Source organism: Capra hircus, chromosome 13, assembly GCF_001704415.2.
Source record: "Capra hircus breed San Clemente chromosome 13, ASM170441v1, whole genome shotgun sequence".
Lineage (NCBI taxonomy): Eukaryota > Metazoa > Chordata > Mammalia > Artiodactyla > Bovidae > Capra > Capra hircus.
Genome location: NC_030820.1, coordinates 76,766,037 through 76,780,300, shown reverse-complemented (window position 1 = coordinate 76,780,300; position 14,264 = coordinate 76,766,037). Strand labels below are relative to the sequence as shown.

The following is a 14,264-nucleotide window of genomic DNA, read 5'->3' as shown; positions in this document are numbered from 1 at the left end:
AGCTCCCAGTCTTGTTTTTGCTGACTGTATAGAGCTTCTCCATCTTTGGCTGCAAAGAATATACTCATTCTGATTTTGGTGTTGACCATCTGGTGATGTCCATGTGTAGAATCTTCTCTTGTGTCATTGGAAGAGGGTGTTTGCTATGACTAGTGTGTTCTCTTGGCAAAACGCTGTTAGCCTTTGCCCTCCTTCACTCCGCATTCCAAGGCCAAATTTGCCTGTTACTCCAGGTATCTCTTGACTTCCTACTTTTGCATTCCAGTCCCCTATAATGAAAAGGACAATTTTTTTGGGTGTTAGTTCTAAAAGGTCTTGTAGGTCCTCATAGAACCGTTCAACTTCAGTTTCTTCAGCATTACTGGTTGGGGCATATACTTGGATTACTGTGATATTGAATGGTTTGCCTTGGAAACAGAGATCATTCTGTTGTTTTTGAGATTGCATCCAAGTCCTGCATTTCCGACTCTTGTTGACCATTATGGCTACTCCATTTCTTCTAAGGGATTTCTGCCCGCAGTAGTAGATATAATGGTCATCTGAGTTAAATTCACCCATTCCAGTCCATTGTAGTTTGCTGATTCCTAGAATGTCGACGTTCACTCTTGCCATTTCCTGTTTGACCACTTCCACTTTGCCTTGATTCATGGACCTGACATTCCAGGTTCCTATGCAATATTGCTCTTTACAGCATCGGACCTTGCTTCTATCACCAGTCATATCCACAACTGGGTATTGTTTTTGCTTTGGCTCCATCCCTTCATTCTTTCTGAAATTATTTCTCCACTGATCTCCAGTAGCATATTGGGGACCTCCCGACCCGTGGAGTTCCCCTTTCAGTGTCCTATCATTTTGCCTTTTCATACTATTTATGGGGTTCTCAAGGCAAGAATACTGAAGTGGTTTGCCATTCCCTTCTCCAGTGGGCCACATTCTGTCAGATCTCTCCACCATGACCCTCCTGTTTGGGTGGCCCCACACGGCATGGCTTAGTTTCATTGAGATAGACAAGGCTCTGGTCTGTGTGATTAGATTGACTAGATTTCTGTGAGTATGGTTTCAGTGTCTCCCCTTTGATGCCGTCTTGCAACACCTACCGTCTTACTTAGTTTTCTCTTACCTTGGATGTGCGGTATCTCTTCACGGCTGCTCCAGCAAAGTGCAGCCGCTGCTCCTTACCTTGGTCGAGGGGTATCTCCTCACGGCTGCCCCTTATGACCTTGAACGTGGAGTGAATAAGTTGTGGTGAATCCAGACAGTGGAATACTACTCAGAAATAAGATGAACTACTGATGCATACAACATGTGGACTCAAAATCGGCACTACATTAAAGCAGCCACATAAAGGGCAACGAGATACTTGTATACATGGCCTTCCCTGACAGCCCAGTTGGTAAAGAATCCACCTGCAATGGAGGAGACTCCAGTTCGATTCCTGGGCCGGGAAGATCTGCTAGAAAAGAGATAGGCTACCCACTCCAGTGTTCTTGGGCTTCCCTTGTGGCTCATCTGGTAAAGAATCCACCTGCAATGTGCGTGACCTGGGTTCAATCCCTGGGTCGGGAAGATTGTTTGGAGGAGGGTTTGGCAACTCGTTCCAATATTCTCGGCTGGAGAATCCCCGTGGACAGAGGAGCCTGGTGGGCTCCAGTCCATGGGGTCGCAAAGAGTCGGGCACGGCTGAGCTAGCGGAAAGCACAGCACTAGCTGTGCATGGGAGCTTCAGTTGTTCTCTAGCACTTAGTGTGGTCGGCTTCTAGTTGGCGCCTAGTCATAACTTTAGGTTTAGTTTGTATCTCCGTGCATACTAGCAGTGCTGAGCATGTTTCATACGCCTGTTTTCCATCTGTACATCTTCTTTGGAAAAGAGTCTGTTCTTCTCTTTTGTCAGGTTTTTGAGTTATTTTTTATTATTGGATTTTATATGTTCTTTATATATTCTGAATACAGTTCTTTTCTCAGATAGGTATTTTCCAAATATTTTCTCCCAGTCTGTGGCTTGTCTTTTCATTTTTAAACAATATTTTCCCAAAAAGCAAAAATAATTTAATTTTCGCGAGGTCTCCTTTGTTAAATTTTTCTTCTGTGGCTTATGGTGGTTGTGATCCATCTGAGATAATTTGCCAAATCTAAGGTCCTTCTCCCTTGTTTTCTTCTAGAAGAGTTGTCTTTTTAGATTAATAGTTCATTTTGACTTATAATTTTTATATGTACCGTGAGGTAATAGGCACGGGTTTTTTTTCTTCCGTGTTTTGTGTTTGGAGGTCTTAATGTCCCTGTGTCCTGGCTCTCAACTCCCCTTTTCCGACTTTGAGAGACCTTCCTTCCTCTGTGATACAACAGTGTTTTCGCCTTACTTGGAACTTTCCCTGTTCTAACTTTGGCTCTGGCAGAAACAGAAATTCTAATACAAATGGTCTCAAGTGTTCTTCCGAGGAGTTCTGGTTCCCTTTAACAGAGTGGCGTGTAGGGGCCGGGCTGAGTGGAGGTCGGCTTGTTGCTGCTGCAGGTCACTGCTTCCAGACCCTGTTAGCAGAAGACAGGTTCACTGTCTACAGAACCACGGGTTCATCCCTCTGATTTCAGTCCGTCATCACAGGCTCTCCCTCGGTTTTATTCCTTCATGTTGGGATCTTTTCCGCTTCCAACAACACCAGTATATTTATCCACACCTTCAACAGCAAGCGTCCTAAGTAAAGTCCAAGTTATCTCTGCACTTTTTATCTGCACACTGAAGGTGTGTCTTCAGAGCATTGCTTTCATGACTTCTTGGATTATTCTTCCTCTATGCTAATAGTCATTACATAGTGAATATAGGTATCTTAAGTGCACAGCCCACTAAAGTTTAGTATGTGTAAAAAAAAAAAAATTCACTACCCAGATCAAGATATGGAACTTTATCATAACCTCTGTAAGTCCCAGTGCCCCATTCCGCGCAGAAACAGCTGCTCTCTGCAGTCTCTGTAGATGTGTTCTCTGTGTTCTTAGACTTCACGTAAATACAGTGTGCTTTGTTTGTTGTTAAGTCCCATACATATGTTTCAGTAGTTTAATGCTGAGTGGTATTCCACTGTATGAATGGAATGGAATGTATCCATTGTTCTATTGATGGACATGGATAGTTGGGAACTACTATAAAAAGGCTGCTAAGTCGTCTTGGGTGCATATGCAGTCAGAGTTGCTAAGTCAGAGGGTAGGTGTTTATGTAAAAATTGTCTATTTCCCAAAGGGATACACTTCTACCACTTGCTCCCTGTCCTTGCCAAGAGTGCCTGTTGAAGTATTTTTTTAATTGAGTATTTGTCTTTTTATTATTGACTTGTAGGATTTCTTTCGGTGTTCTGGGTGTAATTCTTTCGTTTGGTACATATATTGCAAATATTCTCTCCCATACTCCCTTAGTTCCCTTTTTTACCTCTTTTTTTTTCCCCAGATTTTAAACTTTTTCTTTTTTATTGGGGTATGTAGGCAGTTAACACTGTTGTGGTTGTTTCAAGTAAACAGCAAAGGGTCTCAGCCATACATATGCATGTATCCATTCTCCCCCAAACTCCCCCATTTTTACTTTTTAAATGTTATCTTTTGATGAGCAGTATTTTAATTTTGAGGAATTCTAATTTTACTTTATGGTTTGTGTTTTTTGTGTCCAAGAATTCTTTGCCAGCCTCATGGTCATGAAGTTTTCTCTTATGTTTTCTTCTGAAAGCTATTTTATAGTTTTAACTTTCATATTTGGGCCTGTTTTAGCTTAATTTTTGTTTTGGGTAGAATTTGAGATCTTGTTTATTTAGGTGCTCCATTGGCATTAAAAAAAGAGAAGGACGTTGTTTTTGCTTTGATTTGTGTTTGCTGAACATCAAGAGGCTGTATATGTGCAGGTCTCTTTCTGCATTCTGTTTTATTGATCTATTGGTTTATCGCTAAATAATACCATGATATCACAGATTCTGTAACTACAGGAAGTCTTGACATCTGGCATTGTAAGTCTGTTGACTCAGTTGTTCTTTTCAAGGGTATCTTTGCTAATGTAGGTTGGATCTGATTTTTATCTTCCTTCTGTGTGATTATATAATCACTTTAAAATACAGTTAGTTTTCTGTTCATAATCCATTTTAGTATTTTCCCCCATTTCTCTTGACTTATATTTTTAATATGTGTAACAGTAAATGCTCCAAAGTGTCAAAACTACACAAAAAGATACTCAGAAGTGTCCTCTTGTTCCCCTACCTCAGTCCTTCCCCCCAGCTACTGTAGGAAACTGTTTAATTCCATTGGTTTGTGCTTTATCCTTCCTGAGTTTCCTTTTGCGAAAAAAGAAGCATATAAACACATACGTGTGTCTATTTATGTATGTGTGTATGTCTATATAGATTTAATACTCTGCACCGTTTTTTTTTTTTACACTCTTTGCAGTTTGCTTTCTTTACTTACCAAGTGCTAGAAAATCACTTTACGTGTTTGGAGATTTTCTCATTCCTTTTTATAGCTCAGAGCAGCCAGTATTTAATAAGCTCGGTCTTGGCTGGCGGCTCAGAGCAAACATTAAACTTGAACTCTTGGTGCTGCATTTATTTCTGGGCTTTGCTGGGCCAGCTGCCTTGCTGCCGTTTGCAGGGGAGCACGCTAAACTCAGGACCGCCTGTGACCCTGGGTGGTGGGAGTAGAAAATGGTGCCCTGTTCCATGGCTCTTTTGGACTCATCAGACCTGAGAACTTTAACAAGTAGGGGGAGAAAAGAAAAGAGGGGAAAAAAGCTTTCAGAACTGTCCACATTGACACTGCCTTCATCTAGTGAGTCTTGTCCTTAGTCGCCCTTTGCCGGGGTCTCACGCTGAGCAGTGTGCCTTGCAGCCGGTAACGCGTGTCTGTCACGCTTTCACTCAGTCTTTCCCTCCAAAACAGGTTGCCCGGGAGAGCGGCCCACCCCACATGAAGAGCTTTGTGACCAGGGTGTCGGTTGGGGAGTTTGTGGGGGAAGGTGAAGGGAAGAGCAAGAAGATTTCAAAGAAAAATGCTGCTATAGCTGTTCTCGAGGAGCTGAAGAAGTTACCACCCCTGCCTACAGTGGAGCGGGTGAAGCCTAGAATCAAAAAGAAAACAAAATCCATAGTCAGGGTAAGAACGTGCCTGAAAGAAGAGGGCGTTTCCATTGCCTGAAGACAGCTGGGGGTTTGCAAGGCTGGTGAGAGAGGCGGGGCGCCGGCCCGCACACGCCTGCCTCGCTAGTCCTTCCGGGCCGCGCTCCGGGTGCGGACCCTGCGAGGAGCTGTGGTCATCTGCGGGGAGAGGACACCCAGCTGCTTGTCTCGTGCCTGCTGCACGGTTCTGAGTGTGCGGGAGACTCTGGGCGGAGGGGGCCGGGGCGGGCCAGGAGGCAGACGTGTACACCTTCTGCTGGGTTTTTGAGTCATGCTCATGAACCATTCAAAAATTACACTGTCCCTCACCCTCCCAGAAAAGGGACAGGTTCCATTTTGGGACATTTATGAATGCCAGGATCTCTTTTGTTCTGATTGTCCATATAGTTTCATGTTGTGTCAGAATACAAGTTTTTCTCACATTCAACTTAGCATTCTCTGCGTAGGAACGTTAGCACACCGCGGCAGTTTCCTTTGTCTACTTGATATCTCCTCTGGTGGGTGTTACTGGTGAGCAGGTGAGGATTCCCTGGCATGGAAGGTGCCACCAGGAAGTCACTGTGGGAATTTTAGGTTCTTCCACACGGCGTCAGCATTTCCACATTTTTTATATATATATATATGTATATCTATACATATATAAATACATATATATGTATATGTATATGTATATATCTATATCTATACATATATAAATGATTTCTGGATTTTGAGTCATTGTTAAGAAACCTGGAAACCCATCCTGATGGTGTAGGCTTTGGGGTAATTTTAGGAAGAGTCTGATAAATTTTTGTACCTCTTTATTATCATCCATTGACATTTATTGTTCAAAAGCACGTATTACAACGATGCTTGCCTGCTCATGATGAATGGTGATATTGGTTTGCTAAGAAGACCTAAAATCACCTCAGAGCAATCAAAATCATTGAGGCATCTTTCAATGAAAAAAAAAACTTTAAAAAAGATGTCATTAATTCTGAGCCATTAGATCAGCATAGACGTATTCAGCGGTCGTGTCCCTGTCTCTGAATCGGCAAGGTCCTCTCTGTGACTAACTCAGCACATGGTTTCCACCCTGACTGTTCCTCAGCTACAGAGCGGCCCTGAGTATGGCCAGGGGATGAACCCGATCAGCAGACTGGCCCAGATCCAGCAGGCGAAGAAGGAGAAGGAGCCGGAGTACCTGCTGCTCGCTGAGCGGGGCCTTCCTCGACGCAGGGAGTTTGTCATGCAGGTGGGCCAGCCAGGCTGTGGGCGTCCTCCCGTCTCGGCCAGAGGCATTCCAGGGCCGGGCCCCTCCCTCAGGAGGCCAAGCCCAGTGCATTGCCCTGCCACCAAATGTTACTAAGATCACGTTGCTTGCCATAACTTGATGCCCTAACACATGCTGCTGTCTCAACAGGAAGGCGCCTGTTTCTTCTTTGTTACCCCTCGGAGGTTTACGTTGTCTTATAAACTGTGTGAAGGATCTATTCCCGTCCCTCCTGACCCTTCCGTAGGATCTGGGATCTGTGGACTGGAGTTGCGCTTCAGATTGTGCAGAGGGAACAGTTACTGGGACAGCCAGCTGAATTTGTGATGGGAATTTCATAGTGTTTTCTGGTGAAAAACAGAAAACTCTGGGCAGCAGTTTAGAGCTCATAAAGCACCAGCAGTTAGCCTGGTGTCTCACTCCACCATCAGAGGGCAGGAAGAGGGATGATACTGCAGCGTGTTGAGAGGCTCAGTGATTTGCCCAGAATCAGATGGCTGGTGGATGCCAGGTTGGGATTCAACCTCAGAGCTCTATTCAGAGGCCAGGGTTTCCTTAACGTTTGTGACACGGGGCTTTTGGTTTTGGTCTGTCGTCAAGACCAGCTTCCCAGGTGGCCCGGTGGTAAAGAATCCGCCTGCCAATGCAGGAGACGTAGGTTCATTCCTTGGGTCGGGAAGATTCTCTGGAGAAGGAAATGGCAACCCACTCCACTAGTCTCAGCTAGAGAATCCCATGGAGAGGACCCCTGGCAGGCTACAGTCTATGGGGTCACAGAGTCAGACATGACTGAGTGACTTAACACCCAGCCACAAGACCAGCCTGGAGGGGGTGGGGAGCTGTGGCGTGCCGGGTGTTTAACGGCAGCTCTTAGGGGAGGCAGTGTGCTGGGAGGAAGGGTGTGTATGCATACGTCACACGGCCGTGTGTGTGTGTGTGTGTGTGTGTGAGTGAGTGTGAATTGTGCTGGTAGGAAGCATAGCACATGATTTACAGGTGCGGTGCAATACCCTGTTGTACATTTCATACATCTGTGGCTTCAGTGTGATGGTCAGCGTGGCAGTGTCACAGAACGAGAAGTCTTTATTGTTCCCCGGTCCAGCAAGGAGGTTTGCTCACGTCATTGTTGAATGACTGGTATTAGCGTGAGTCCTGATTGCTATTTTTGTTTACATTAACAACAAAGACATATCAGAACTTAACTCATATAAACAATACGAACAGCTTCTTTGCTGTATCATAATTTTCCCAAGACTGGAAGTTTCAGTTTGTTGTGCTGGTTACGTAGTGGCTGCAGGCTTGATGACACTTGAAAGCTTAATCTGCGTTGTTAACCGTCACTTGCCTGTGGTGATAGTTACACAGCTCTGTAAATATACCAAAAATCATTGAATTGTGGAAGTAAAGGAGGTGAGTTGTATGGTATGTAGATTATAACGCGATAAAAAAATATTTTTTTTAGATAGTTAAAAGAATAGGTAAATCAGCAGAGTAACTTGATCCTTGAGAAGCAGAATTGCCGGAGTCTGTGGTGAGAGTGCTCCCTCTGAGCAGGAAAGAGTCGTGTCGCTGCATGTGGACAGTGAATGCACAGCAAGTACAGAGAGCCTCACAAGTGTAGATGATTTTAAACTGGAGTCCAGCTAGAAGTGATGCAGTTTAGGTATTCATTACCTCTGGTGGTTAAAGTAATTTAATTACAAGCTTACATAGTTAGTTTACTAATAACTACCTTTAACCACCAGCTCTCCAACAAATTCCTCAGTATTTCATGATGCGCTTTCGTGGGCTGGTGCAAACCAGCTCCAGGGCAGCACTGTGAAGCCATCCAGGTTCTCATTGTTCTGGATTCTCTTCCATTCCTGGCGGGTCTTTATTCTGAAGGTTTGAGCACTGATCCGAGTCCTGCCTTCCGTACGCAGGTGAAGGTGGGGAACCACACGGCAGAAGGCTCAGGCACCAACAAGAAGGCAGCCAAACGCAACGCGGCGGAGAACATGCTGGAGATCCTCGGTTTCAAAGTCCCCCAGGCCCAGCCCTCCAAACCTGCCCTCAAGTCGGAGGAGAAGGTGCACTCAGGCTCTGTGTCCTCTCTAACTGCAGGATGACCTGCTCACCTCATCCCGGGGGACTCTGGCTCCTCCAGGGCACGGCTGCCTCCTCCTGGCCGTGAAGTAGCCCTGCTGAGCAGGCTCTTAGCCGTTGCACCTTCACAGTGTGCTCGGGAGGTGCATGTCCACGGCTCTGGGCGTGGTGCTGGGTTTAAGTCGTTACTGCGCCAGCATCTCTGTGGTGTGGGATGCTTTGCTGGAGGGCAGCTTGCTCCAAACCAGTGTATGATTCTGTCATTTGTGCTCTTAGAATGAGGCCTCCATAAAAGACTCATCAACCTTAGGCTTTTGTTAGTTGTAGAACAGGCTTTGGTTTTCCTGGGACACGGGGATAGCGTGATGTTAGATCCAGAGCCGAACCATAGTCTCAGTTTGCGGTTTCTTTTTCATTATGAATTGAACTTTAGATAGAAATGATCCCATGTTGAAAATTGCACTTCTGCCGAGGTTGGTAAGCAGGACCCGCAATGAAAGCCGTGGCTGACCTTGTTTCCAGATACTAGATGGTCCTTTTGGGATAAACTTGAAAATACCAGGACTGATTCAGTTCTGTCGGCCAGTGCTGTCAGCAGAGACAGATGGTTGGCATCAGCTGTGGCCACATAGTTAATAGCTGGGACCCCAGGCACTCACCAGAGAGTCTGTAAAGGTCCTGGACTTTGCTTTGAGGGCTTTCATTCCAGAATCTTGCAGGGCCTCGCAGGCACCTTTATCTTCCCAGAAAGGAGACTGCTGTGTTTGGCATCATTTTTACTGTATAATGTTTTCCCCTCTTATTTGTTGCCTTTGATTTGTCACCTTATCCTTTAGTTGGACATTTGCTTGAGGAAATAATCTTTATTTAATTGTTTAGCAACAACCTAAAAGCTTCATTGTTGGTCAGCTCTATCAGTCTGATGTATTCTGGCTCTTTCCCGTTAAGCGTCCCCCCTCTCCTCTCGCGAGCGCGGAGCAGAGGCCCCTCTGTTAGATACTGTTCACGGACAGGCTGACGTGGCTGCATGTGTGCCTGGGGAGGGGCGCTGCTGGGGGCACGTGGCACAGGCCTTCCTGCCTGTGCCCTCTTATTTAAAAGTTAATAAACCAAGAATTGTTGGTTGGAGTTTGTATAGTTTTGGACAGCAGGAACTAATTTTTGAATGGTTTCATTGATGCTCATGGCCTTTTTGTTTTTTTTAAAGACACCTGTAAAGAAACCAGGGGATGGAAGAAAAGTAACCTTTTTTGAACCTGGCTCTGGGGATGAAAATGGGACTAGTAAGTGTGATGTTAACACTGTCCTGATCTGATTGTGCTTCTGGCCTTTGTGTGGTTCCCGGTGGTAGCAGGTACCTGGTGAGCGGGCTACAGAGTTCCTTGTTTGGCTTCACGTTGTCCCTGTGCTGTGCTGAGGGAGGGTCAGGATGGGGCTGTGTAACATTTTTCCAGGCAGTTGATTTGTCTGTGTCCCTCCCCAGGCAATAAAGAAGATGAGTTTAGGATGCCTTATCTTAGTCATCAGCAGCTGCCTGCTGGAATCCTTCCCATGGTGCCCGAGGTTGCCCAGGCAGTAGGAGTCAGTCACGGACATCACACCAAAGATTTCGCCAGGGTAGCTCCGAATCCTGCCAAGGCCACGGTAACTGCCATGATAGCCCGAGAATTGTTGTATGGGGGCACCTCGCCTACAGCCGAGACCATTTTAAAGAGTAACATCTCTTCAGGCCACGCACCCCACGGACCTCTGACGAGACCCTCTGAGCAGCTGGACTATCTCTCCACAGTCCAGGGATTCCAGGTAACCGTTCGGACCGAGCTGTGCAGTCTGTACCTCAGTGCGGTCCTCTCTGGTTTCTCTGAGAATCAAGTACCTTGTTTTTTAAAGCAAGCTCTTTGTCTGGGTGGATGGTTGGGGGCTGCCTGGTAAAGGGTAATTCTGAGGAACGGAGGAGGCATGGGAAATGTTAGAACCCTGGACAGTAAGAGAATATCCTCAACCTTTGGTGAATTTTAAAATTCCAGGGCAGCCATAGTAATGAAGCCGCTAACCCAGTGGTCGTTACAAATGTAGACTTCAGTGAGAACAGATGTGTTGTGCTGGCCCTTTCTAGGGCTAGGAAAGGACACGGGTTCTTCCAGACCAGGGGTTTTGAGTAGATGTCTAGGTTCTTCGGAGATCCTGGAAGCTGAGGCTCTGGTATCATGCCTGCCCCTTCACAGCAGGCCCCACGGATGGCCTTTCGTGCCTGCAGGGCAGGAGTGGGTGTAGACACACCAGGCTGACAGGGACACAGACCCAGAGCCATAGCCCTGCGCCCCCTAGACCTCGCCTCCTCTCCCCGTCCCTTGCCTCAGCTCTCTTTTCTCTTGTAGGTTGAATACAAAGACTTCCCCAAAAACAACAAGAATGAATTTGTATCTCTTATCAACTGTTCCTCTCAGCCGCCCCTGATCAGCCACGGTATCGGGAAGGATGTGGAGTCCTGCCACGACATGGTGCGTCCCCCACGCGGGCCCGGCCCCAGCTTGCCACTGGCCTCAGAGACAGGGAGAGGGTTTCTCCGCAGACTGTGGGGACAGTTGGCTGTTCTGCAGATTTCATATTTCTGAAGACTGCTCCTAGATTACTGGTGTGATGTCTCATTCTGTTTATCAGAACTCAGGGGCTTTGGCCAACCCTCTCCTGCCTTTCCTTGCTGACCTGAGGGGCACCCAGATCTTGAAAGGCTCCAGATACTGAATTTATTTCACCTCTGACCAGAACAAGGAATTGCAGCCCCATGTTCTAGCAGCTTAGAAAGCCTCTCATTTTAATGTTCTGTTCAGATGAAATCGTTACTGTTAAGAAATACTAAAACCAAGAAAAGGAATTGATTAAATTAATAGACATAAACTATGGTCTATTCATCTGATGGAATATAATGCATTCATTATATGTCACTGAGGGGAGTGTATTCTAATGCTAACACAGAAACGTAGGTTTTACATTAAAGTGGGGATATAAAATTTGTACTCTGACCACAGGATGAAAATATTGTAATGTGATACATAATAAAATTAACATAGAGGTTGTGATTCAGTGAAGTAACCATGGATAACTTTTTAAATTTATATTTTTAATTAAAAATGCAAGCGTGAGAGGGTTATTTAGTGGGCCCGTATCTTTTGTTGGGCAGTAGAAGCCCTCGAGTTGCTGTTCAGTGTCGTCGTGTACTAGAGTCCTGAGCGGTGGCCGTGGTTTGACTTTCACTTCTCATTCTCACTAGGCTGCACTGAACATTTTAAAGTTGCTGTCTGAGTTGGACCAACAGAATACGGAGATGCCAAGAACAGGAAATGGACCAATGTCTGTGTGAGTGAGCTGATTTACATGGAAAGGCAGTTCTCTTCCTCATTTGCATTAAATTCAAATTGTCTGCTCAACTTAGTAGTGAAATACTTGTTGACTTAGTCACTTTCTGTCCCTTTCCCCCTGAAAGGTTTCCAAGTTTTGGGCAGAGAGTGCTACCTTAAAAAAAAAAAAAAAGATCTTTGAATAGGTAATACATTCACATGGTGCAAGTCAAAATCATTTTAAAAGGTGCCCACAGTGATGGGTTGATGGGTCTTGCCCTCATGCAGTCCCCAGCTGTGCCGCTGTCTGCCCCACCCGGAGATTGCCTCAGCGTAGGTTTCTTGTGTACCTTTCCTGTATGTTTGTTTTTAATGCAAATACATTTCTTTCCTTACTTTCCTCCTTTTCCTTCTGGAGATAACATGCTATCTGCCTGTTCTCTTCTTTGCTGTTTTCACTTGATTCTATGTGTTAGTTGCTCAGTCATATCCGATTCTTGGTGACCCCATGGATTATATAGCCCACCAGGCTCCTCCATCCATGGAATTCTCCTGGTCAGAATACTGGAGTGGGTAGCCTATCCCTTCTCCAGGGGATGTTCCCAACCCAGGAATCAAACCAGGGTCTCTGGCATTGCAGGCAGATTCTTTACCAAAAGTTTATCAGGGAACCCCAAGAACACAGGAGTGGGTAGCCTATGCCTTCTCCAGGGGATCTCCCCGACCCAGGAATTGAACCCAGGTCTCTGGCATTGCAGGCAGATTCTTTACCAGCTGAGCTAGCAGGGAGGCGCCCTCCAGCCCCCAGTGTGTATCAGTTATAAACTGGGGCCTGAATAGCAGGCTTCTTGATGTCTCCTAGTTCCATTTTTAACGTGGCTTAATTCTCTTAAATTTTAAAACTTAGATCATTTTCATGTTTTTCTTCCTTAAAGGTGTGGGAGGTGCTGAACTTTATCTGGCCATGAATCATTGAAAAATCCCAACATATATACTGAAAATGCTGAAACTGCTTGGAACATTTGGAATTTCTGATACCTCCAGTGGGCTGAGAGACACGATGGGTAAAGGCCTGGAGATGGCAGTGGTGAAGACGGCGGGGCCTGAGGAGGCAGCGGTGTGGCTGCTGGCGCATGGCAGCGCCTGCTGGGGGCCGGGCGGTCTGCAGCCGCCCCTGGCTCCCTTGGGAAACCGCAGGCCTGTGCCCCAGGCACCCTAGTGTTGGTTTTGGTGGGGTTTTTTTGTTTGTTTGTTTTGGGTGTTTTTTTTCTTGCTGTGCGAAAGAAGAAACAGAAAGCACCGCCCCTTCTCAGACTGGCTCACTCAGAACACTTTGGGACAAACCCTGGACACCCGCGCTGGAGAGAGAGGGCTGAAAGCCCCAGAGAAAATCACATATGCTTCCTGCTGGGCCGCAGCTGACCTTCTCGGCACGCTCTGGCCCATGCCTCCCGCGGTACCCACACTGTTGCCACTGCTCTCTTCCAGGAGAGATACATATTCTTAGTTTCATTATTTTCTTTTGATTGAAATGACACTATATAAATTTTCATTTGAGAGTTTCTCAATTGTATCTAGTTACATAGCACAGTTTAGAAGCTTGTCTGAGACTGACTTTATCAGTAATCTAACCGGCAAAGATCATATCCATGTGTATGTGGTTATACATTTTTATTTCATTGGACTTAACCCAGGACCATTTCAGTGATGCAAATTGTGTGCCCTCTGGTTTAGCTGAAACAGTCCTGGCTTTGAGGAAACCTTGATGAAGTCTCCCACAGTGGTATAAATTGGACAACTTAGGAATTTGAAACTTTAACTGATCATTTGGTTCCTTTTCTATTTTATTTTTTTGTTAATGCACCAGGATTTCAATGAACTTTGATCTTTGTTTTAAAGAAAATTGTGTGTATATAATACAACTCTTGAGGACACACAGCTCTCACTACACTACAGGATATGGTCTCCGTGTAGCACATATACAACTGCAGATTGATCTTCCGTGAGTGCTTTATACTGTTGATTACATCTCCATGAGGGCTGGAAAGAATGGCCCATGTTTATCTCTCCAACTGTTGCTTCTGAAGTCGTGTTGCTGTGCACAGAGATGTGTGCGGCGAGGTCCCGCATAACAGCCCACATGACAAGCACGGTAGCCTTGCGAGTTAAGTACTGCTTGGATTCGTTGTTTACGCTGGAATTTTTTCTCCCCATGGAATGTAAGTAAAACTTAGTGTTTGTCACCAATAAATGGTAATACTAAATTTTTTTTTCGTTAATTTATTCTCAAATGCCACTACTGCTAGGTTGGTCCTTCCCAACCTGCCCCCAACCCCTTTTTTATTTTTAAGAGAAAAACTTTGTAATGCTTGTGATTTCATTTGGGCAAAATTCTGAAGATCTGAAATAACTTTATATCAAACCATTGATCAATAAACAGCTACTAATGAA

At 45.5% G+C, this 14,264-nt stretch overlaps 1 protein-coding gene across 7 annotated transcripts in view; it reads left to right on the top strand.

Moving 5' to 3' along the window:
- Positions 1 to 14,264, top strand: part of STAU1 (staufen double-stranded RNA binding protein 1) — a 61,956-nt gene extending 47,692 nt beyond the window's left edge. For 4 of the 7 annotated variants that reach the window (XM_018058000.1, XM_018058002.1, XM_018058004.1 and 1 more), the window contains 8 exons: positions 4,885 to 5,115; positions 6,229 to 6,372; positions 8,313 to 8,459; positions 9,683 to 9,758; positions 9,959 to 10,278; positions 10,854 to 10,976; positions 11,747 to 11,832; positions 12,749 to 14,264. In XM_018058000.1, coding sequence (XP_017913489.1) covers positions 4,885 to 5,115; positions 6,229 to 6,372; positions 8,313 to 8,459; positions 9,683 to 9,758; positions 9,959 to 10,278; positions 10,854 to 10,976; positions 11,747 to 11,832; positions 12,749 to 12,764 — 1,143 coding nt within the window. In that variant the 3' untranslated portion in view covers positions 12,765 to 14,264. The remainder of the gene's footprint in view (positions 1 to 4,884; positions 5,116 to 6,228; positions 6,373 to 8,312; positions 8,460 to 9,682; positions 9,759 to 9,958; positions 10,279 to 10,853; positions 10,977 to 11,746; positions 11,833 to 12,748) is intronic. The other 3 variants (XM_018058001.1, XM_018058003.1, XR_001919082.1) reach the window with 2 other exon arrangements.